Source organism: Hypomesus nipponensis, chromosome 6 (assembly GCF_054491055.1).
Source record: "Hypomesus nipponensis isolate SF chromosome 6, ASM5449105v1, whole genome shotgun sequence".
NCBI classification, from domain to species: domain Eukaryota; kingdom Metazoa; phylum Chordata; class Actinopteri; order Osmeriformes; family Osmeridae; genus Hypomesus; species Hypomesus nipponensis.
Window position 1 is genome coordinate 2938195 of NC_140366.1, and position 24531 is coordinate 2962725.

At 40.4% G+C, this 24531-nt stretch overlaps 2 protein-coding genes across 5 annotated transcripts in view; one reads left to right on the plus strand and one right to left on the minus strand.

Annotated features, from left to right (window-relative positions):
* ezrb (ezrin b) overlaps positions 1–1310 on the plus strand; it is a 34754-nt gene extending 33444 nt beyond the window's left edge. For both annotated transcript variants that reach the window (XM_084699588.1, XM_084699587.1), the window contains exon 14: positions 62–1310. In XM_084699588.1, the coding sequence (XP_084555714.1) occupies positions 62–226 (165 nt within the window). In that variant the 3' untranslated portion in view covers positions 227–1310. The remainder of the gene's footprint in view (positions 1–61) is intronic.
* On the minus strand, positions 1230–23947 carry sytl3 (synaptotagmin-like 3). Of its 3 annotated transcripts, none has more exons than XM_084699586.1 (16): positions 23898–23947; positions 13289–13755; positions 12804–13019; positions 12499–12566; positions 6701–6752; positions 6525–6591; positions 6349–6421; positions 5686–5795; positions 5352–5462; positions 4969–5138; positions 4765–4867; positions 4259–4429; positions 3995–4100; positions 3791–3896; positions 2190–2395; positions 1230–1777 (listed from the first exon to the last, which is right to left on the minus strand). In XM_084699586.1, the coding sequence occupies exons 2-16, from the start codon at positions 13411–13413 to the stop codon at positions 1695–1697; spliced, it is 1767 nt and encodes a 588-aa protein (XP_084555712.1). In that variant the 5' UTR covers positions 13414–13755; positions 23898–23947; the 3' UTR covers positions 1230–1694. The 3 variants fall into 3 exon arrangements, with proteins under 3 accessions (XP_084555712.1, XP_084555710.1, XP_084555711.1); XM_084699584.1 differs by lacking the exon at positions 23898–23947 and adding an exon at positions 14884–15032; XM_084699585.1 differs by lacking the exon at positions 23898–23947 and adding an exon at positions 13851–13937.
* Positions 23948–24531: the final 584 nt, after the last annotated feature.

Below are 24531 nucleotides of genomic sequence, written 5' to 3' on the forward strand. Positions count from 1 at the left end.
ATACGGTGGCTATTTAAACAGGTTCTCTATTCTCATTGTCTGCTCTCCCACCCTCCTCCAGGCACTGAGCTCTGAGCTGGCCCAGGCACGCGATGACACCAAGAAGACCCAGAACGACCTGCTGCACTCGGAGAACGTGCGCGCTGGCCGGGACAAGTACAAGACGCTGCGCCAGATCCGACAAGGCAACACCAAGCAGAGGATTGATGAGTTTGAGGCCTTATAAAAGCAGCAGTGGTCTGCAAGCACACACCCTTTCTGAATGGTCACTGGGCAAACCCCTCTGACGCACTCACACACATGCACAGTTTCACACACAATACAGTACCCCTCACCACACAGAGCGATATAACGGTACACAGTGATAGAAAGTTATTACCATGTTTTATTCTATTAAGAGTGTACGTCTCCTGTAACCATGTTATTGGGGCAAGACGGCTTGTCCAAAATCTTGTAAGAAAAAACATACTAGTGCCAAAAACTTTATTCCTTCTTTCTTTCTAGTGTAATGAATTTAGTTCTGATTATGCTTTGATTGCGAGTCATTTGATCAGATATGATCAAATCTTTTTTTAACCAGCGCTGTGACTAAAGGAGGGAATAGCGAAATTACAGTAATACCATGATACGCACATAGTAAACAAAGTTCAGCCAATCAGAGCCTAGCTATTTTGAACGTGGATTGTTTCCTGTATGTGTTGAAAGACAATGCCAATGTCTGTTTTTTCCACCAGGACCACTCGGAAAGGGGAAACGTATGATACCTTACTACAACTTGCATAAAAGTGTATATTCGGTTATTTTGTTTTTCATTTTATTCAAACACTTCCATTTATGTTGAATATTGCTACAGTAGCTGGAAATCATAAATAGTTGAATATTTATACTGTATATGGGTCATTAAGAGGGAATTTCATCTTGGTTTGTATATTTTTGCAATTCTACTAAGAGCATTTATTATTCCATATTCTATTTTAGGAATCTTTATTGACTATGAAATAATGGTAGTTTGTTCCATACAGTGACTTTAGATCACTAAATTAAAGGTGTATTTGTAAATTATTACTTTATTTTTTACTTAAGAAAATATTTAGCTGTGTGACATCAAATTGGATAAGGAGATCCATTGATACTTTTGATTTTGTCATGCAGTCAAGCAATTTTTTTTATCCAACTCCACTTTGGTCACGTCACACACACGTCACACACTGGAATGACAACACAGCTGCTGTTGTGCTCCTCGTTTATTTAAACGTTGTAATGAGGATGAGGTGTTCAACATTATTGGCAATAAAGATCTCCTATGATTACATTGTGCTGTGTTTTAGCATTTCCTCTCTTGGCTGTGTAAACTGTGAAATATAACAGGTCTAATGGATTTTACTTTATCATTTAACAAATTATAAAAACTGTTATGTTATTACAGAAAGACAGTGTTCACTTTTTTACATATTGGTACATATTTGTTTTGCATATGCACAGTACTTTACAACAATAATTGTCAGAAATGACATTTAGGGAAGTGTGCACATATTCTGTAGCTGGAACATGACGAGCTGAGAGGAGAGACTGGTTGAGGGTTAGGGCCTCAGTGATTTAGGGGAGAGAGACAGTAAAAAAGAGGGACAGAGAGAGAGAAACATAGTGGGGACCAGGGCTTGAGCGTCCGTAGACTCGGACATCACTGTGTTCTGCTAGACGTTGATGTTGGCTTGGATGGGCAGATAGAAGTCATGCCACATGTTGGGCATTTGCAATGCCAGTTGCCATGGCGACCCTGCAGAATACAGTGGGTTAACAGAGACTGTGAGGTCAGTGACATCACCCTCTGCCCCCCCTCCTCCATCTCACAAGCATTCTTTGGTTTTGTGTTTTTCACACAGCTGAGAGAGTGTTTCTAGATAGGAAGGAAGTGTTGACATCCGTGCCCTGGATACCATGCTATCAATCCAGTGAAACCACTTCCTGTGATGTGGTGTGCATCTAAAACCGTAGCTCATGAGTCAAAGGACTTAGTTCTTGAAGTAATCCATGTGAAACGAACCTTTCCTACCTATTCAATTTTCATTGATGTTCACCTTGTATTTCAGTGTGTTTACTGTTGTTAGATAAGCTAAAAAAAACACATCTTGAATAAAATATATTTTCTTTTACGTTTTAACGATAGTAACAGAAAGTAACTAGTTTACCTGGCTCCATTCTGACCACACCTATTGGGCGGTCTGGGAGGCTGAAGGGGGATTGGCTCCAGAGTTCCATGTGCAGAGTGGAGTCCAGGAGGTCAGAGGGCGTGACTCGGCTGAAGACCAGCTGATGAGACCACCCTGCTCTGGGCTTCACCTTTATGACATGTGTCCTCTGGAGCAAGCCACTGGACCTGGGGAGGGCCAGGCACCTGACACACACACACAAGTGAATACTTGTGTGAACACTCTTTTTCACATATACACAAATAGACACTATCTCTCTCTCTCACACACATGCGCACACTGACACACCACACGTGTTTACACTCTCTCTTTCACACACACACACACAAACACCAAACATAAATACTAGTGGTGGGCATAATTTTTTTTGATCTAGATTAATCTCACTGTAATCTTGTCGTTAATCTAGATTAATATGGCTCATTTGAATTCCGCAAAAGGCATTCAGAATGTGTGCTACCCAAATCCATCCATCCATCCATCATCTGCCGCTTGTCTGGGGATCGGGTCGCGGGGGCAGCGACCTAAGCAGGGAGGCCCAGACTTCCCTCTCCCCGGCCACTTCCACCAGCTCTTCCTGGGGGACCCCGAGGTGTTCCCAGGCCAGCCGAGAGACATAGTCCCTCCAGCGTGTCCTGGGTCTTCCCCGGGGCCTCTTCCCAGTGGGACGTGCCCGGAACACCTCACCTGGGAGGCGTCCAGGAGGCATCCTAATCAGATGCCCGAGCCACTTCAGCTGGCTCCTCTCGACGCGGAGGAGCAGCGGTTCTACTCTGAGCCCCTCACGGATGACCGAGCTTCTCACCCTATCTCTAAGGGAGAGCCCGGACACCCTGCGGAGAAAGCTCATTTCGGCCGCTTGTATTCGCGATCTCGTTCTTTCGGTCACTACCCATAGTTCGTGGGGATGCTTCGCGTTCAGGTGGTATTTGAGACTGGAAGAACTCCTACAGTAAACTAATTCCGCATAGCACAAGGTGCAAACAACCTTAGTCTTGTCGAGGATTCCATTGGGAAGCTTCTTAAAAATACATTTTCCCTGAAGCAAACCAGGCGGTTTCATAGCTGCATCCATGTTAGCACATTTCATACACAAGGCACAGGTTCGAAGACTTGTTCTCGCCCTCTACAGTGCAATTCGGCTAGGTATACATCCGCGCTAAAATATCAAGGTGAAAGTCATCATAGCTTGCGTAGTATAGACCCAGCTCCCAACCCAACTTTGAGAATAGATTAACGGCGATATATTTTTTATTGCCCGATAAGAGTCTCACGTTCACGCAGCACGTTAACGCCGATAACGGCCCACCATTACTAAATACACAGTTTTTGCCGCATTTCTTTTCCTCTTGCTCACACTCACATACAACCAACTGATTACATGGTGTCTTCATTCCTCTCACACACACAGAAACTCCATATCAAAACACACAGCACATTTAAATCCCACACTCAATATCAAACCCTCACTCTAACTGAATAGGAGCACATCTACTGTAAACAGAATCATACACACCTAAATACACACAACACACCTAGCACAGACATTATCACACCCCAGAAACCCATTCATGGTTTACCCTTTCACATAGGTGTTCTGGCTACTGTTTGTTTTTGTGGGTAGGTTTTTGGCCCCGGTGATGACAACAGTCAGTTGACCATCATCATGTAGTCCAATCTGAACCACTGAGGGGAACAAGGAAACATAAGGTCAGCAGACCAGGTCTGACCCCTACTGCTGGAATGTGGAACTGCATAGAGAGCGTGACTTTTGACCATCATACCATCTGTTTTGCAAACCCAGGAAGGCTGGGACAAGGAGCTGAACTTGATTCGGACAAGGATTTCTCTCGGGCTCTGCTCTAGGACGCCGCCTTCTGAACCCTCAGGCTGTTGAAGAGAGAGACAAAAAAGGAATTGAGAAAGAAAAAACAGATAGACATCCACTTGAGCAAAACGCACAGCGCTTTTCTTCTAGTGGTTATTAGTTGGTGTAACTGTAGGGTCAACAGGTGTTTGGAGAACACCTGCAATCTCCACAGTTTTACCTTGGGGCACAAGGGGTAGCAGACAGAGCTCGAATGAGCCCTGTCCTCAAACATCCAGCCCTCCAGAGGGATCAGGACCTCTCCCAGAAACACCTTCTTCTTCAGAGTACCCGAGTGCCACACAGATGCCTGCAGTGTCCTCCCAGACAACTGGGGGCGCTCTATCTGGCACTATTTGAAGCACAAAGGAGACAGTGTTCATGGATGACAAGGAGGTACATAGGAATAGTGCAACAGTGAATTGACATATTCTGTCATATGATCACATGACATTGACCAAGATATGTGATGTACTTTATCAGAATTACTGCTGCACAGCAAACCATTTTTAATAGACAGTCATTGCTGTTGCACAACCAATGTGATCCTTTGGGTGACAGGATAGGAGGACATTTCAAAGTTTCTCTTTGGGCCCCTTGGTGGTTTGGGGACCCTATGGCAATGTGCCCAGTTACACTCAATCAGTACCAGGGCTACACACATGCTCAGTTCTTGTCTTCCCTTACCTGCAAAACTTCATCATAGACAGGATCTGTGGTGTTCCTCTTGATGGTTGTCTTCATCTTACTACTACTAGATTTGTCAGGTAACAGGTAAATCTTGACATACCTGTGCATGCAGGCCATGGTACAGGAAAAGGAAGTTATTAAAAGCTTATACAATTCAATTACAATTTCAAATGGTAGTCAATGTCTTGTTCCCATGCTTACGGATGACACTTCTTTCTCTTGATATCCCCGAAGGTCAGGTTTCTACACGCTCTTACGGTAATCTCTAGGCAGGAAGTGATGTCATTGAAAGCGATGGCGAGCTCCAAGTCTCCAGTCACATGGGCATGTTCAAACAGACTGCAGTCTGTGCTGGTGCTGCTGGTGCTTCCCTACAGACACACATCCCACATTACTGGACACACCCTCACCCAGGCACCAACATAAGCATGACAGTTCCATCCTGATAGTCTATATTATGTGTTTGCAATGCACTTCGTTCATTTTCACATGTTGCAGTTGACACAATCTTATCAGAATCAGTCACAGGATGTGAATATTGCACAGTATGAACGTTTCCCCATAATTTTCAAAAATTGTCTTACTCTTTTCTGGCCTGAGTATTCTGACTCCAGGGACGTGTCCTCCTCTGGCCCTGACAGATCACTGTCCTTGCTCTTCTTGAACAGGCTGGGCAGACTGGGGCCTTTGGTTAACTGTTTGATAAGAAATGAATCAACAAAGTGCTACATGTAACCAACTATGGTTTATGATTTATTTACTTACACTTCGACTTACTAATACTTGAAAGTACTTCCTTACTTCCTAAAGCAACGCAAAGCTTCTATACATTATAATACGCTATGTGGTGCTGTGTGACAAAATGTTAGATTGTATTTTGTAGCTTTGCTGGTGACATGGTTGATTGGTGGATCGTACTTTGTTTGTTTTGTTGATGTCTGTGTCAGAAAAGCTCTGGCGCCGGCTGGTCACCGTGAGAAGGTCCTGGAGCCCCGAGTCTCGCACATCAGTCTGAGACTTGGAGATCTCTGCCGGGAAAAACCAGAAGCAGTCAGCTCCACTCATTAAACAATCTCTCTCCTAATAACTGATAAGGCTGCAGACACCTTCGAAAAGGAGAGAAGGCTTGTTGACAGTCATATGACAATTACCTTTCTTTCGTTTTTCTGTTAAAACGTGTTTTGTGAATATATTGTGTTGTTTAATGGATTTCGCTACTCTGACTGTATAGCTCTTTGGTCAACGTTTGTTGTTTTTAAATGTAGATAAATAAACTTGACTTGCTGCTGCTGCATGCTTATCAGGAGAGATATCTTATCAACAAAGCAGTAGCTGTGCTTTTCTCAGCACTGATGACTTAGAGGTAGATACAGTGTTCTGCTATAAATCAATTATGATAATGTCCTCGGCTCAAAGGAAATGAACATCTGCTTCCTCTTTTGTAACCACTATTTTGCCTTATAATGCAATTTAGTTATCTGACCACTTAGTAGAGAGAAGGCCCTCATTACATTAGAGACTTAACGTTTAGTCTGAAGTCTGAGATGGCTTGACACTTAATCAATAGAATGGATTACATACTTTTTATATGACTTGTGAAGGAAGCCATCAGGTCTTCCATGGACTTGGTGAAGGGTTTAGAGTTCTTCAGCATCTAGACATTGAATTCATATAACCACTATCATAAAAAATCATAAAACAAAAATGAGCTGTATATTTCAAATACTGTTAATAATTCGAATTTGGTTTTCGCTTACCCCATATCTGCTAAAAGATGGGCCGTCATAATAGGGTGGAGGGGTTGGTGGCACAACTGAAATATGACTGAAAGACAATACACAAAATACCTAATAATTAATTTAAATTAAAACAGGTCATGACTGTGACCATTTTTATGACATAAAATAAAAAGAGACAAGATCCCAAGACTCACCTCAACCTTTGATAAGACTTGAGTAGTTTCTCCCCAACAGTCTCATGTCTATCTGTAATGTAAAAGAGAACAGTTGTTGACAAAACCGCGTGCTTTACCAATACACTATAAAATATTACTGCTCTGAAAGCTTGTGGGCAGTGTTCCACAGACAGCAGTAATGTATTATTCAGTCAAACTGTTTTATAGCAGTTAACTCGTGGATTGAAGTGTTATGCTGTGAGCAAAATTCAACCTTATTACAGCTTTTCTCAGTTGTTAACACACAAAAAGCACAAATTCTGCACAATTTGCACACTCTTCACTTCATTTACCAATCGCTCAACCCAATTTGGCACCACTTCACACTCTCTTATCTGCTTTAGACTCTGACTTTCCTTCTTTACACTCTGATGTCAATTACACATAACATTGTTGTCAAAACACTACACACAATGTTCAGTTGTTCTCTTGTTCTCTCACACTTCTCAAGTAAAATCTCAAAGCATCAACCTACAACACGCAAATATTCAAATCTCTAAACACTCAGGTCTGGTGAGCAATTTTCAATCAGGACTGCAGCATAAAAGTGCCTTGAGCCTCTGTTTTGTTTGAACAATGGAGAACTTTGATGAGATCGACAACCAGAGAAGGAGAGGGGTGAGAGTGAGAGGAGGATGAGGAGGACAAGAAAGAGGGGGACAAGGGGAGGAGGAGTAGCAGATAGAGGAGTAGGAGGACATAGAATGAAGAGGAGGAAGAGTAGGAGGAGGAGTACAAGGATGAAGAGGAGGACAAGGAGGAGGAGAAGTACAAGGAGGAGGACAAGGAGGAAGAGGAGGACAAGGACAAGGAGAAGAAGAAGGAGGAGGAGAAAAAAGGAGAATGGTCGTCTCTGATGAGATTTGGGCCACTATGGTAGACAGAATTTGTTACTTTTCACACAATTTCTGTAACCTGACACTCAAACAACAGAACCACACCTCAAATCTGCAAAATCATATGCACATTTTGGGCCTTTGACTCAGTTTTCAATTTCATAAAACACTTTTTGCAAAACACAACACACAATTCTCCACTTAAAACACACAATTTTAACAGGAAGCATCTTGATTTCCTTTCTAAAACACAACCAATTGAAAATATAGCAATGCAGGTTCCTCCGCAAAACGGCAACATATTTTAAACATGTACGCTGTAGAAGATAGAGATTTGGACATTACAGTTTTTCTGAATTGCTAAAACACTAAAACCCATTGGCTGAACAAAGTTATCAGTTGCCTAAACTCATGTAGCTAATTGTGCAGTCTGTTGTCAATACCTTAAACCATTTCACATGGTAAAACACAATTTGCAAATCTCACATAGACTTTTCAGCAAAACTCTAAACACATTCTCATTCTCAAAACACATTCTGCACTCTAATGGACATGTCATCCATACTGGTAAACACAAATGGCAACAATCAAATACAAATAGAAAAAACATGTCATTGACTAAACACAACCACTCAAAATTGATTTCACTTGTTTTTAAATGATGTGACACAACCAATATAAGCCAGTTCAGAGAGCAAACAGGTTGTTGAAGGTGGGAAAATATTCCTTGTAATGTCAATGACCCAGTAATGAAGCATATTGATCACATGTTCACACCTTTGATTTTTGTCCCTTTTACTGTATAGTATTGTATACTGTAGTACAGTGCATTGTAAGCTCTATACTGTACAATTACGTACGTAACAAATGGTATGGCCCTGAACATTGCACTTTCCATTTGTTACAGTAACAGTACTGAATGCTCAATAGATTTAGACTGGTTGCAGGTTTATATCAACAAAGAACAAGAGTGAGTTGTGGGTAGTGAGATGCAGGGTATAGTACTCTGATATATCGGCCGATATAGAAAATTACTGTAATGAAATAAAAAATCCAGAAACGAATAACAAAACAAACAGATTTCCCTAACATTCTGCCCCACTCGTGTTGCCAACAGGGACGTTGTAGAGTGCCCTTTGGTGACAAACTATGCAAGGCCAGTATAGTACTGTATAGGGGTACAAGGAGGAGAAAGAACAAGAACAATTGCAAAGAGCAAAGCAGAGTAGTAATTTCTGATAAATGTTGAGCTACTATGATAGAACATGTTTTCTTTCATCAAAAGACAATGATGGATACATATGAAATTAGTTTTGAGATTACGTAAAAATGTACTTCTCCTTGAGAACTATATGTTTTGAACAATGTGTTTTCAATTTTTTGGTGTATTGTTTACTGACTGCTTGATAGTGTATATCATTTTGATCACTTTGTTTATGATTTGAGAGCAGTGTTTGATTTTGAGGACAGGTAAAACTGTTTTGAGGTGAAAGTTTGATTTTGAGGACAGGTAAAACTGTTTTGAGGCGAAAGTTTCATTTTGCAAGAAAATTCGAGGTTTTGTAAATAGTGCTTGAAGATGAGGTTTTGTGTTTACAGTTTTGAGAAAATGGGTGACTGTTTCAAGAATGTGTTTTAGCAATTGTGAAAAACTGTAAAAGAGCAAAAAGACTGAATGTTTGGCCGTAAATAATTTCAGACTTTAGGTCAACGCACAACTAAATACAGTCATGTGGATAACTGGGCTAGGGCATTATTCGTATATAGCTCCTTGCAAGGCAAACCTCGAACAATTGTACAGCAGACTTTGGTCGAATTAAACTACACAACATACACAATCAAGGTGACCAACAAGATTATATTAACTAACCAACAATACCATTACAAACATCGAATTGAACGAACACCACAAATGAAATCCCTCGCAAGGCTGTTGTAACCAAACTATTTTACACAAGTCTTCACGTTTTTGGACATGCCGCACTGCATGCTGGGTACCCAAGGGATCTGACGTTGATTATCTAGCAGTGCTCCGACTGCGTGATATGAGTATTAGTTTTTTGTCAGTTTTGGGACAAAGGTTAAGAAACGGTTGACATTTCAAGGTTAAATTGCATGAAATTGTGCATGGTATTTCAGAATGATGTCTGCCAGTTTAACTAAACAAGTAATCAAAATTATTCCAGGCCAAAAGACTGTGATTGGATTCAAACCTCTGACCTTATGTTTTGCAGTATAACGTTTCAACCCATTGAACTACCTGCAAGGCTGACCAATGCTGGTCAGTTACTGTATCAAAAAAGGAAGCCTTTTCTCCTGCAGCATGGATTGTTCGGTTCGGACCAAGTTTAAACAGCTGTAATTCAATGATCTTTTGACATATCAAGGTGAAATTGCGCATGTTACTTCAGAACGATGTCATCCTGTTTAACTAAACATACATTCAAATTTAAGACAGACTCAGTGTGGCTGGATTCGAACCTACAACCTTATACTTTTGCCGAACCAGCCCAGTGAGCTAATCTCAATGTTGAATATTTGTATGTTCAGTTACTGTATAAAAAAAGTAAGTTGTTTCTCCTGTGGTAAGCGACAGTTGAAACAGCTCTAATTCAATCATATTTTGACATACCAAGGTGAAATTGTGTACGGTACGTCAGAGTAATGTCACCTTAAAGCCTATTAGGTTTGAGAAACCATCATTGAAAATGACATTTGATTTAGTGACAAACATATTGAGTTAATGTGGAAATTTACATAAATCCAACCCTTTCAGCCATTTTGTACTTGATTCAATTGCCTTAAGTAACATTTTTTAATACGTCAATGATACATATATGTACCAAAAGTCATTTAGACCTTTGGTTCAAGAGAAGAGGAATTTTTAATGTTTTCCCAAATTATCACTGTACAGGAAAATCCATCATGGCGGACCTTATGGGTCCTTGAGGCTTTTTTGTTCCTCATGAAAAATGAGGCATGCACACCAAGTTTCAGAAGAATTGGAGCAATGGGGTGGAAATGCAACCACTCTGAAAAGTGGACATTTTGGCGTCGCCTGTGGCGTCTGTGTTTGGGCCGTAGTTGTGGCATGTTGTATCAATATGCCAAATTTCAAAACTTTTTACCCGTGTGTTCATGAGATAAATTACAAGAATAATAATAATAATAATACCAACAATTACAATAGGTTCCTCCTGACGGAGGAACCCTAATGACACACTAATTCATCAGTGCCTTACACTAACTCCTCACAAATGTGTGCTTTTGAAACGTGTTTGTGATATTTTGAATGCAGTGCTTCATTTTGCAAGAGAAGCGAGGCATTTAGCAATTTGTGTGTAGAATTGTTGGATTTGCGTGTGACAAGTAAAAAAAAATTGTGTAAGCCTTTAAATTTTAAAAAAGTAAGAGATTTGAAGGCAAATATTCATCTTGCAAAGGAAGTGTCAGGTTTAGCATTTTGTGTGAGGTTTTCAGTTTAGTGTGTGCAGTTTTGAAAAAGCTGTTATTGTTTTGAGAAATATGTGTTAACAATTGTGAAAAACTGTATCATGTATAGTTGTTCTGCCCATGGCAAATATCAATTTATGTAATTTTACACAAGTACAAGTCAAGCTGTAAGTACCAGGGGTCTCATTTATAAAACTGTGCGTAGGATTCTTACTAAAAGTGTACGTACGCCCAAAAGCCTAAAATGGCGTACGCACACAAAAATTCAGATTTATACGCACACCTGTACGCAATGTTCCCTTTATAAATCACAGATTACCCACAAGTGTGCGTACGTGAATCTGCATTGTACCCCGCCCTGAACACGCCCATTTTTAACCATAAATAGTCAATGCAAAGCACCTCATGAATGCTAATCTAGTATCTCATCATGACCCTGGCATACGATTGTTCTTTACGGTGAATCACAGCGCATGACAACTTCTCAGACACTGTTAGCTTATTGGTGGAGCCCGAAAACTCAGAAAATGTGGTGGCCGGTAGATCGCCAATTTAAAAAAACTGTGCGAGTGGTCAACTGTGCCAGTGATATGCGAGTCGAGATACAATTTGAAAACAAAAGCGTTTTGTTATGAACAGTAATCTATTAAAGTCTGGACTGATAACGAGGACGTAGAGTGTAGCGATTGCACGGGAGCTTAACGACTGTATTTCCAGTTTTTGACATATGAGGATATTTGCACAGTATTAAATAAATGTATTTAGTTATACACTGTGTTCTGCAGTTATGTAAAGGTAGGATATGTGATGTTATACTGTATTCCATGCAGTCGGGGAATCTCCCCCTCCTGAAATCCCGTAGTGGACAATCTGATGGTGAGGAAGCTCTGAATTCCAAACTTTTTTTTGAGTTGGATTGTGCAAGGTGTTTATGGAACAAGAATAACTCAGTAGAAGCGCAAATAACACTGCTGGATGTAATCTTCATGATAATCATGAAATTGAATGAAAAAAACGTGTGTGAGGAAAACAAAATATATAAATATTAGGAGTAATGTTCTTCCCACATTCAATTTCTCCAGTCTGACTACAGTACGGTCATCTGTGTCGCCAATTCGAACTGTTTTCAAAATGTGCGTAGGCCTACGGGAGGGTCAGAGTTTGCGTGGAGGACCGCACATTCTCCCGTCAAGTTAGTTTTTTTATAAATCACAACCTTTGCGTGGAAAGTGGCGTACGCACATTTTCAGCCCCGTTTTGTGCGTACGCAAGCTTTATAAATGAGACCCCTGATCTGTGAAGACGCTTTTAACCAGTTTGTCATAGCGAGGGAGATTTGAACCAACGTCTTCCCGATCTGAAGTAAAATGTTCTATAGCTAGAGCTATACCTATCCCTGATCTCAGCTGTAAGGTCCATGTTGCTATGTTCATAGATGGATGGGGATAGTGAATAATGGATGCACAGAGCAAACACAGTGAAACAAACCTGGTTCAGCTGGATATTTCTTTGCCCTTTCCTCCAGGAACCACTCACCAGACCTTATCTTGACTTCCCTGTGAGGAGCAGACCTGTATTCAATGAAAACGATCTTGCACAAGCATCCACCAGGATTCAAGATGAGTACCCCATTTATCAGGAGAAAGTCATTCCTACCCCTCCATCATTAAAACATCGCTGGAGTCTGAATTTACTGAGTATATAATGTGTGCCACACAATCTCTTAGGGAAACGTTCTAATTTGGACCAGACAGCCATATTGAGTTCCTGGCTCGTCTCCCCCCAGAGCTCACCTGTAGGCATGGCAGACGGTACACTTCCAATCCATGGCTGACCTGCCCACACGGCACTTGCTGCAGATCCGGTGGCTGCAGCCTCGGCACACAGAACCTGAGTTCCAGAACTTTCCCAGGGGCCTTTGGCAGCGGGCACAGGTCTTCTCGCTGTACTGCCTGGAGAAGCTCTTGGCACCCTTCCTTTTGATTTCCTGGAGCTCCGACTTCAGTCTCCTGGGAACATAGGAGGTAGGCAGTAAATCACAGAGGCGCTTTTTAACTACCAGACTAAGAAAGCTCCTCATCTCTGTCAGTGTCGTCAAGTCACTAGTTCAGGGCATTTGTGTCAAACTCTACAAAGCAGACACTACTGTGTGATGCAAATATTGAATTAAAATACAATGTGCAGTGTCAGGGGTTATGATTATTCAGTGTTTTCAAAAGTCTCTACACAGAACAGCCCCTTATCAAGATATGAGGCATTGCACACAGGTGCTGTTTACCTGATTCTGTCCTCCTCTCTGCTCCGCAGAAGTTTGTCCCTCTGAAGAACTTCCAGCACCTTCTCTCTCTCCAGGGCTTGGAGCACGCTCAGATCCATTGGTGTTTCTCTCTCTTTCTCTCTCATAGATAATATTTATTCTGTTGTCTTCTTCTGCCCTCTTTTGTATCTGTGATACAAAATCCTTCTAGAAGAGGACTGTTGTCAGAGTCTTCAGTCAAAGCAGACTGATCTAAACTGGGATCAATATCCCATACTCCAGGTCACTATCCTCACAGTACCGCCGCAACCGGATATCGATTGTTCCGGATGTTTCTTCCTGGACGGAGCTGTTCAAAAAGAGCTGTTCAAGAGGCCGATTTGGTTGCCATAGAGATCCTCTCCTCTCCTGTGAAAGCCCTGAGGTGATGTTTCCTGTGACCAGAGAAGATCCGACGTTTGGTCACTGGAAACTGTCGTGTTCTGGCCCTGACGGGAGACAGAAAGGTTTGAAGCTCTACAAGTTCAGCACGTCACAGGCCTGATGCCTAAGCTTTAAAGTCCTGTCACTGTCGTCTTCTTACTGTGGGTTACATAGATCAGTCATGCTGCCCCGCCTCCAGCCCATTTATGGTGCTCTCAGCATCCTCTCCCACACCAGCATCACCAGCCTTTACTCTGAATAGTGAAACAACCCCCGTTCATCCCCCCCAGCCACAGCCACACAGCCCCTCCTCCTTCCCCCACCCTGCAGGTTGTTTGTGCTTCTGCTTCAGTTGCAGAAATGCGTCAGAAGACACCAAATGCCAAACCCTTGCATTATTGATGGATGTATCGTTTTTGAGCTCTTTTTTTAAACCCAGTGAATGTATTTTTGTTTAAGAGGATGGGAGATGAAGAGAAAGAGGAAGCGTCCTTATCAGAGTCTGGAGGCCACCCTGTGAGAACAGATAAAGGGCCGTCCCTGCTATTATCCAGACCTGCTGTGGGCCACAGCTGACAGCTAGGGTGAAATTTGATTTGGCTTCACTGTAGAGGCCTGAGGCCTGTCCATAAAGCGAGTTTACGGAATAAGCCAGACTTATGTCAGTTAGTCGGACTCATTTCTAGTTCATTCAGTGCAAGCTACAGTTGACGCTGTGTGCTCAAAGATTCTGACGCAAGTGCTAAGATTCCGTTGGCCAATAGAAAAAGTGATATAAAAAAAAAAGATTCCAATTGGCCCAGAGAAATGTCAATTATAAGAATTATACAATAATGTTTTGCAATTATAAGCCTGGATGGCATGCAGAAGAAGGGCAGTCTACCCCCCCCCCCCCCCCCCCCCAAAAAAAACTCTTGGGTTCTACGTAAATGACCCAGAAAACGGCGATTGTTGCCGAAAAGCAACAAGTTTGCATTTATTTATACATTCAAAAAAATGTATAAATAAATGTATTTGTACATACAAAAATGAAAACATATAAAAATAAATGTAGGCTATGAACAAATATTAATAACGTATTTATTTATTTACATGCCCATTTTTTTATTTTTTTATTTATTCATTTATGTGTACATTTATTTCTATATTTATTTATTTCTGTGTACATTTATTTCTGTATTTCCAATTTGTACCATTTATCTGCATGCAGAGTCAAAGAGAAAGAGTTCCGTCAATTGATTGCCTTTACGTTCATGGTACTGTACTGTAGGCTGAACTACAGCGAGCTAGCATCAGTTTCAAACACAGCAGCATCATCGTTGAGGAACAGTTGTACTGTACTGTATGATGGAGCTGTGCCAAGGTAAGAATGTGTAAGTTCTTGGCCCATTTTCTGGCATCTAGTACATTTAACATTTAGTATCTTAAAGTGCCGAGATTTGTTGATGCTAGCTAGAAATGTAGAAGCGCGAACGTAGCAAAAACAATGTGCTACGAAGTGAGTGATGACCTGTTTATGTAATGTTAAGTGTAGCTAGCTAATTTAGTGCCCTATTTATATTTATTGAGAAACTAATGCCTACAAACAAGTTTGTGTGAGAGGAAAGCTGTATTTAATTATAAATCCATAACTGTGGTCGCTTATTTGCTTCAAAGTCTGGGAATTGGTACAGTAAGAAATTGGATGATATTATACAGTGTCAAGGAACCATCAAAGAACAGAGTACAACATGGTTAATCTATTCATAAAGTGTATGTTTACTAGGCAAACTTATAAGTTAGAGACCATTGTAACATTCAGTCCATCATGTGATTATCATTACAGCTTACTGTCTGTTTATGTGTGTGTGTGTGTGTCTATGGCCTTTGCAGTCTGGCATTGCTACTGAGGTTGATGTGAGCTGAAAAGGAGGCCCAGTGCCTTGGAGGTGGATGTCAGACCACTAGTTGAAGGAGCGCTGGATGGGAGAACACTGGATGAGAGAGAGCTGGATGAGGGGAAATGTGAGCTGGGGCTGTCTTATATTTAAACCACAGTATTTTTGTCATTACTATGCTTTTAATTGTGGTTGTTATTGAGTTATTGGGTTTGCTCCTGTTGACTTTAGCAAACCACCTCTTTCTCCTCTCACTATCAGCTGGGAAGCTGTAGCCTACATCACGACTCCCTATTTGGAGCATGCAATACATCCCCATTCATCACACCCAACCATTATGAAATCCAAGATGCTAGGTGCAAGACCAAGACAGCGCAGTGTAGACAAAATAACGTGTAAATATTTGAATAGTCATGTTGACTATCATGTAGTTGTACTGTAGCCTTTCACAACCAAGTCCTTGAGGTTTAATCATTGTACACTACACATGCATAAAATGTTATTAAACTGTTTCCTATTACTATTATTACTTGGTCATAATCACCTTGTGTGCTGTCAGTTATTGATGATTCAATAAAAAGGAATAAGTACAGCAAGATTAAATAAAGATGCAGAACAAACTACTTGTTTGCAAGTTACATTTCATGAAAACACATGAAGGGTATGAAGAGATTCTTAAATTGGAGTACAGCTCCTATTGCATCGGTTGATTTTCCAGATCCTGTTGATAATGACATGTGCAGCACGCTCCCTTACAAATGCACTGCTTGAAGTATGAGTATCAGTGTACCTCAGTACATTTCAATATTGTGGAAAGGTTTGTTTATTTTGATGTATTTGTGACCTGCTAGGGAAGTTACCTGGCTACTTATGTAATGTTACAACACTGGATTAAAATAAAAATGATTAGAGCCTTAGTTTGACCCGTCTGACACACTCTGACACACTGCTAGCTAGACCTTGCTAAATTGATCAGAATTTGTGGTTGTGTAGCCTACTCGATAAGTAGGCTACACTTCAAAATATAGGCTACACTTCAAAACATCATCTGACCTGATATCAACAGTCTGATCAACTGCTTTAAGTAACTCCTTTTACCCGTCTAGACATGTTTACTGTGACTTTACTTCTCTAATCTATCTGGGCTGAATTGCTATGGCATAATGCTTGGCTGAACGTCCTGCCCCGATCCCGCCCCCTAATTAGCTTAAGGATGAAGAAATACAGAAATAATGTTGAATCATCAATAACTGACAGCACACAAGGTGATTATTATGACCATGTAATGATAGAAATAGGAAACAGTTTAATAACATTTTATGCATGTGTAGTGCACAATGATTAAACCTCAAGGACTTGGTTGTGAAAGGCTACAGTACAACTACATGATAGTCAACATGACTATTCAAATATGTACACATGTTATTTTAGTCTCTGCTATGAAACGAGTGTAAAGGGTGACACAATAAAGGTAACGCTTTTGTCTACACTGCGCTGTCTTGGTCTTGCACCCTAGCATCTTGGATTTCATAATGGTTGGGTGTGATGAATGAGGATGTATTACATGCTCCAAATAGGGAGTCGTGATGTAGGCTACAGCTTCCCAGCTGATAGTGAGAGGAGAAAGAGGTGGTTTGCTAAAGTCAACTGGAGCAAACTCAATATAACAGTGGTCTGACATCCACCTCCAAGGCACTGGGCCTCCTTTTCAGCTCACATCAACCTCAGTAGCAATGCCAGACTGCAAGGGCCATAGACACACACACACACACACACACACACATAAACAGACAGTAAGCTGTAATGATGTAGGCATTAGTTTCTCAATAAATATATAATAGTGCACTAAATTAGCTAGCTACACTTGACATTACATAAACAGGTCATCACTCACTTCGTAGCACATTGTTTTTGCTACGTTTGGGCTTCTACATTTCTAGCTAGCATCAACAAATCTCGGCACTTTAAGATACTGAAATGGTAAATGTACTAGATGCCAGAAAATGGGCTAAGAACTTACACATTCTTACCTTGGCACAGCTCCATCATAGAGTACAGTACAACTGTTCCTCAACGACGATGCTGCTGTGTTTGAAACTGATGCTAGCTCGCTGTAGTTCAGCCTACTAGTACTACAGAGCCTATGCAGGTCACGTGAAAAATGATCCAAAGACTCGTAGAAAAGACCGAGTCGGGAAATGAACGAATCGTTCGTTTCCTCTTGCCACAGAGCCTATGCAGGTCACGTGAAAAATAATCATAAGACTCGTAGAAAGACCAAGTCGGGAAATGAACGAATCGTTCGTTTCCTCTTGCTACAGAGCCTATGCAGGTCACGTGAAAAATGATCCCAAGACTCGTAGAAAGACCGAGTTGGGAAATGAACGAATCGTTCGTTTCCTCTAACTACAGAGCCTATGCAGGTCACGTGAAAAATAATCCAAAGACTCGTGAATGAACAAATCATTTCTGTTTACTTGGACGAGCCTATGCAACAGTCCCGATGCACGGCCACGAGAAAATGAACAAATCACTTTTTGAGAGGACTCGTTACTCCCGAGTCCTTGTAAGGATTCGTTCAAAATGAACGAATCGTTCACGAACGACACATCACTAATGAGTGCATTGCTGCGGTCATAACTGAAAGTAGGGATGCACGATTATATCTGCACGACATCTGTATCGGCAGATAAAAGCTTCAAAACTTAATTATCGGCATCTGCAGATATGAAACTCTCTGCCGATGTACTTGGCCGATAGGTTAACATGCAAATTATGCACACGCGAAGCAAATGTTTTATTAAGCAATAAGCCCATTGCGTTGTGCCTAACAACTCCCCTTAGGCCTACCTGTTCTAAAATCAACAAAAAACATAGACTTGCAGGCCTTATTACTTTTCTAAAACTGTTACTACAAATATTTGATATGGTTTCATAAATAAAGACAATAACATTTAAGAAACAAAATAGTTTAATAATAAACCGTCATTCTTCCGCCACTACAAAGTATAGTTCCTACATAAATCGTTGCCACGCAACAGATTGAAAACAGTGGACGGCCCATATCGTCTTTACAGTGCCAGGTTCATTTTTTGCCTTTGCTCACGCTTCGATTTCAGCCTCTGTCTTCTCTGCATGCCTGGTCTTTTTAAACTCTTTCTCCTCCATTCTGTCAATAGTCTCCCACCACTCGTCAAACGTCAGCCCACCCAGCAAATCAAAATTCACAACAAATTCTCCCAATCTCTGTACGACTAGCTTGCTTGCTACCGTGTAACTTTTTAACGTCTTTTTTTATTTGAAATATTCAATGCGCAGTAATATGGAATGTTATGTTATGAGGACAACTTGAAAGGTTATGCTGGATTTTAAAACGGCATGGAATGCGAAATAGCCAATCACAATCAAGGATTTGAACAATTAGTTTTAGAAGCTACTATGAGCGCCAACAACATGATTCAACATGTCGGCTGTGCAGCAGGACTACATAGTATCAAAGGATGATGACAACATGGCTATTTGTGGAGTTTGTAAAGTGTCAGTGATGCGATACATTTGAAGTTTACAGAGTTACAGCTGCATTTCTGTGCATATGTGTCAAGAATGTGTCATTGTCAACAACACAGTTTTAAGGAACTGTAGTTGTTCAAGTTCAAAGAGGTACTGTTCAAATATGAAAATTGTGACGTGAAAATAGAAATAAATCTCTATTTGAAATAATTTCAATAGTTTTCATGAGTGAATGTCTATTTCTAAAATGATACAAATCAAGTTTTTAATGTCCCGTATCTACAGCAAGTACCCCATCATAATAACAGATTAATTCTAGTACAGGAGAGACTTTCCAATAATTAAAAAGCAGAGGTGTATATATCGGTATCGACATCGGTAATCGGCCAAAATGAGCTTGTAAATATCGGCATATCAAATATCGGCTAAAAGTCAATATCGTGCATCCCGATGAAATATAATGCACAATCTCATGCAATTTCACCTAGAAATGTCAACCGTTTCTTAACCTTTGTCCCAAAGCTGACCAAAGTTAACACTCTGCCCTTTCCATTCATACAATCTCAACAGTTGGTGTGTTGCAGAGAGGATAGAGACTGACTAACATTTAGTCATTTAGCAGACACTCTTATCCAGAGCGACCTACAGTAAGTACAGGGACATTCCCCCCGAGGCAAGTAGGGTGAAGTGCCTTGCCTAAGGACACAACGTCATTTGGCACGGCCCGACTCCCTAACCGCTCAGCCATGTGACTCGTAACCTTATGCTCATTAGTTCAAATCCCCATTCAGCCTGTTGTTGGCCAAACATGAAGTAGTTTTTCTCTCTTGTTGTCCAACTCTTGATCTTCTACAGTGTACATGTTAATAATATTTTGCCATTTTGCGGAGGAACCTGCATCGCTGCTTGCAGCTATATTTATTAGGGTTGCTCCGGTAGGAGGGAACCTATTGTTATTGTTGGTATTGTTATGATTATTTTTCTTCTACTTGCGCCCCAAAATCTCAAAAAGTCCCTGGTCATAAATTTTCTAATTTGGCACATTGATACTACATCCAAGTGGGTACCCCCACACCACATATGGCCCACATCGGACCATAGGGGGCGCCACAGGCCACGCCCAAAAGTCAAATTTTCAAAGTGATGCAATTTCCACCCCATTGCTCCAATTATTCTGAAACTTGGTGTGCATTCCTCATTTTTCATGAGGAACAAAAAAGCCTCAAGGACCTATAAGGTCCGCCTTGACGGATTTTCCTGGACAGTGATAATTTGGGAAAACCTTCAAAATAGATATCCTCCTATTTAAACGGTCAAATTGACTTGAAATTGTGTACAGATATGTATCATTGACATATTTAAAAATTTTACTTAAGACAGTTGAATCAAATACAAAATGTCTGAAAGGGGTGTATTTATGTAAATGTCCACATTGCCAAGTTTGTGTCACTAAATCGAATGTAATTTTGAATGATGGTTTTTCAATAAGCTTCAAGATGACACCACCCTGAAGTACCCTGCAAAGTTTCACCTTGATATGTGAAAATATGACTGAATTACAGCTGTTTGAGCTTGAGCTCTTATTTTATTATACAGTTGATGACTGAACATGGCAGAGACCGGATCTGGCAATGGCTCAATTGGCTGAGATATTGTGCTGATAAACAAAGGGTTGAAGGTTCAAAACCAGTCAAAGGCAAAAACAATTTTGGACAGAATGGTTTCTAGTCTTTCGGTCAATCCTCCGGTTGTAAAACATAGCAATTAGTGTTTATTTGAGCCCATAACAACACTCCGATCATCTGTTCAGCCAGACTGTGTAAACCACTGCAAAACAAGCCAGGTTTACAACACTAGCTAGCTACTTGGAGTCTATGCATGGTAGTGTCAGATTCACAACCAAATTAGCTTGAATTAAGTATATTGATTGTTCAGCTTGTTGCCTGTTCATTTCAGGAACCTAAACCAGGACAAATCGCCACTGATGCAAGGCATGATTGGAAATTCCCTTACATGATAAGTCATGGCACCCCAAGCAACCTTTTTAAAGCATTACGAGTAAGCTATTCATTATAGCAGCAACCCAGTCATCCCGTTGTCCCGTTTTTATGTCCCATAAATAAATAGGACTAAATTACAGCTGTTTCAACTTTAACCAAATCTGACAATGGGTGCCATTAGAGAAATGTCATATTTTCTGATACAAAAACTGAATGACCTAATGTCTAAGTCTGTGAATGGCTTAGTAGAATGAGATGCAGTTCTGATGTGTGAAGGGTGGGGGGTTCGAATCCAGTCAGATATACAAACATGTTTCTTTTTATTCTGACAGAAATGACAGTTTTAAGTCTTCTGGTTAATCCCAGTGTAACTATCTATTATGTCCATTTTACATTTTGCGGAGAAACCTGCATTGCTGCTTGCAGCTATATTTATATTTTAGTGTTGCAGTGGCACAGTGTGGGACAGGACAACTGTAAAATGTTATATCATTGTATGTTGGTAATTAGTTGCCTGAAGGCAACGGACTCTGCCTGGCTTAGAGACTGGAAATACTTCGGCCTCAGCTGTTTTGATGAAGTGGCTCCGACTGCTTGATCAGCGGAGCTAGCACTGGGTTCTTTCGCGATTAGCTGTGTAGAAGCGTGTTATTTTACAAGGTGCTTGTGAAGATTATAATTTCTATTCTTCGCAGTGGATAAAGTTCTCGCACCTGCACACAAACTATAACTGACCAGTATATTTTTATCCTTGATCTGGACAAGGGAAAAATAATGTCGATATTTCCATGACAAAAAGCTTGCACGGTCCGAACTGTCGGCCATTGTGTGGGCTAGTCTAAAATGCGGATTGGTTCATTCATACACTGCGTCGCCGTAAACTTGTTTAAGTTAGATTAAAAACAGGAAATTGGGGAATTCATACAAGAAAAAAGTAACGAGTAATGAGCCCATTTAAATTTCAGTAATGTAACTGGGTTATTTAATTGAAAAAAGTAATTAGTTCCATTTCTAGTTACCGCCAAAAGTAGTGGAGTTACAGTAACTGTTATTCCAATTATATAACCGTTATTTCCAACACTGCATATAATAGGCCTTGTCATATTTTCGTTATCACACGATGACTGACATATTGTCACATTATAAACATCTCTTTCCAAATAGGCGTAATAATTGTATTAGCACTAAATACATTTGTGTGTTGCATAGTCGATGTTATAGGTCACTTTTAAAATAATGTAATTTTATAATTATATCCTGGTCATGGATGCATTAATCATTGCTGCCTTTCAAAGATGTCAGGTAAAAAGCAGTTAATTTATTAATTTGGGGGGGGGTGCATGCGCAATTAGCTTGACTACTTAAATCTGACTTGAATTTGTAGGACTGCATGAGCTGAAATTGGCCTTTATGGAACCGCTTTAGTCCCGCTGGATTTGTAAAGCTAATTCAAGTCTGGTTTCGGACTTTAAGTCCAACCTTTATGTAAACAGGCCCCTGGTGTGTAGGCTAATACACATCGCATAGAGCAAGACAACACTGTTCGGTTAGATGCTACAATGGGTGGGATTCTACGGGGTGGGTATACTTTACACAATGTTTATCATGTTCCACATATGGAGCAACACAGATTATTGATAAAACCCTAAAAAAGGTCTCCGTTATGAGGTTGAAGCAGTGCTTTTACTTTCAGGAGCTATTTTTTAAAGTATCAAATGCAGCTTCATTTTTTAACCCAATTTTTTTATAACAGTGAGTGAACAATATAACAATGCTCTGCACTGCAAACCTAACTCTAGTTTCGTATAGTGATGATAAAAATCAAGTCTGACCTGTTCACATTTCAAATCCACTTATTTGATGATGTAATTTCAACAATGATAGACCACCATGACTCAGATGATAAAAAATATAAATAAATGTAGACTTCCCAGAAATGACTGACAAACTAACCACTGCAGTGACAGAACACCTGACTTATGTGTGTGTGTGTGGTGTGTGTGTGCGTGAGCCCCCCTGCACTGGCGTGAGAAACCACCCCTTTAAAACAAGGCTTTATGACACAGTTCCCAGCCAGAGAGTAATTTCCTGGAAGGTTTAACTTAGTGCGTATCGGACACATACTTTGCATAGTCATCTAACATGTTGACTAAAGCCTCACAGCCCACCACAGAGACCAAATAAAGCTATCGTTTAACGTCTTAGATTCCATCCACCCTCAACATGTGAACTGCCCTGTCTCACTGTGTTTTTCCAGCCAAATGCTAAACTCACTGTGTGCCCGTCATGCTGAAGCATGACAACACTCAAAGATAAACCGGTTCATAGGAGAATGTCAGATGAAGTTTCCATGCAACCACATAGTGCTAACACACAATCTTGCTTACCTGTCCTTAGTTTCAAGGGATATGGCAGAATATTCTAATACAGTTTGGGTAGGATGAAAATAAGTCTAAACGTTAGCTTGCAAGTTGTAGCTAACATTAAAGGTTTTTGAAGGTCCATGTCACATTCATCTACTTAACATCTTCCCAGTCAATGTATAACAGCACAAAAACTGCTCAGAATCCAAATGAGATGTGATTATCACTGAAGGTCAGTGACAATTCTCTCTTGCTGAAATGTGTTTCTACAGTTCACAGACATAGTAGAGGAAGAGGATCATAAATGGCATGTCAAACAATAAGAAGTAAGATACAGGTAGATGTTGATGCTTAACTTAATAAATGCATCATGAAATTAAAAATGCATAAGAATCTGTACCTCATAGTTCATCAAACCAAAAAGTGTTTTGGTTGTCAGAGAAGCAAAAAAACATACCTCAGTGTTGTTCTCAGCACCAGTGGCGACCTTGTGAAAGCGACTTTTATATTCACACAGAGCAGCAGGAAATACTAAACTTCCAGCTTCCTTCCTGTCTCAACACCAACCACAGAATCACCGTAAAATTGTCACTATTCTCTAGAATTCTTTGCAACTTACAGCAGTTTTGTGATTCAGTAAAATTTCTCACTGTTGATTGAATCACACCGTGAGATGTGCTGTAAACATGTGATCATAAATCACAGGTCACTCTTGTTTATTCTTCCTTTGAAATTGTGTGCACTCACTACAGCTGCTATTGCTCTACAAACAGTGTTGGGGTGGTTACTCAGAAAAAGTAACTAGTTCTTACTTACTAGTTCTTACTTACTAGTTACTAGTACTTCTGAAAATTGTAACTAGATTACTTTACTAGTTACTGCATTTGAAAAGTAACTTCACTAGGCTACTAGTTACTTTACTTTCAAATTTTTTAAGCAAATTTCTAAATTTACCGCAAAGATACATGGACAAACATCATGGCCCTTTCATCACTTTATTTTTCAATAAAGGGCATCTCTTAGCCTTTCCACATAATGTATTGTAATTGTAAACATGTGAAACAAAATGGCATATAAAACTCAGCCATTCA

Coding starts and splice junctions, on each gene's coding strand:
- sytl3 (XM_084699586.1), bottom strand. CDS start 13,413: ATGAGAGAGAAAGAGAGAGAAACACCAATGGATCTGAGCGTGCTCCAA. Junction 5,796..6,348: donor CTTCACAAGTCATATAAAAA/GTATGTAATCCA, acceptor TTTTCCCGGCAG/AGATCTCCAAGTCTCAGACT. Junction 5,463..5,685: donor ACATCAACAAAACAAACAAA/GTACGATCCACC, acceptor CTTATCAAACAG/TTAACCAAAGGCCCCAGTCT.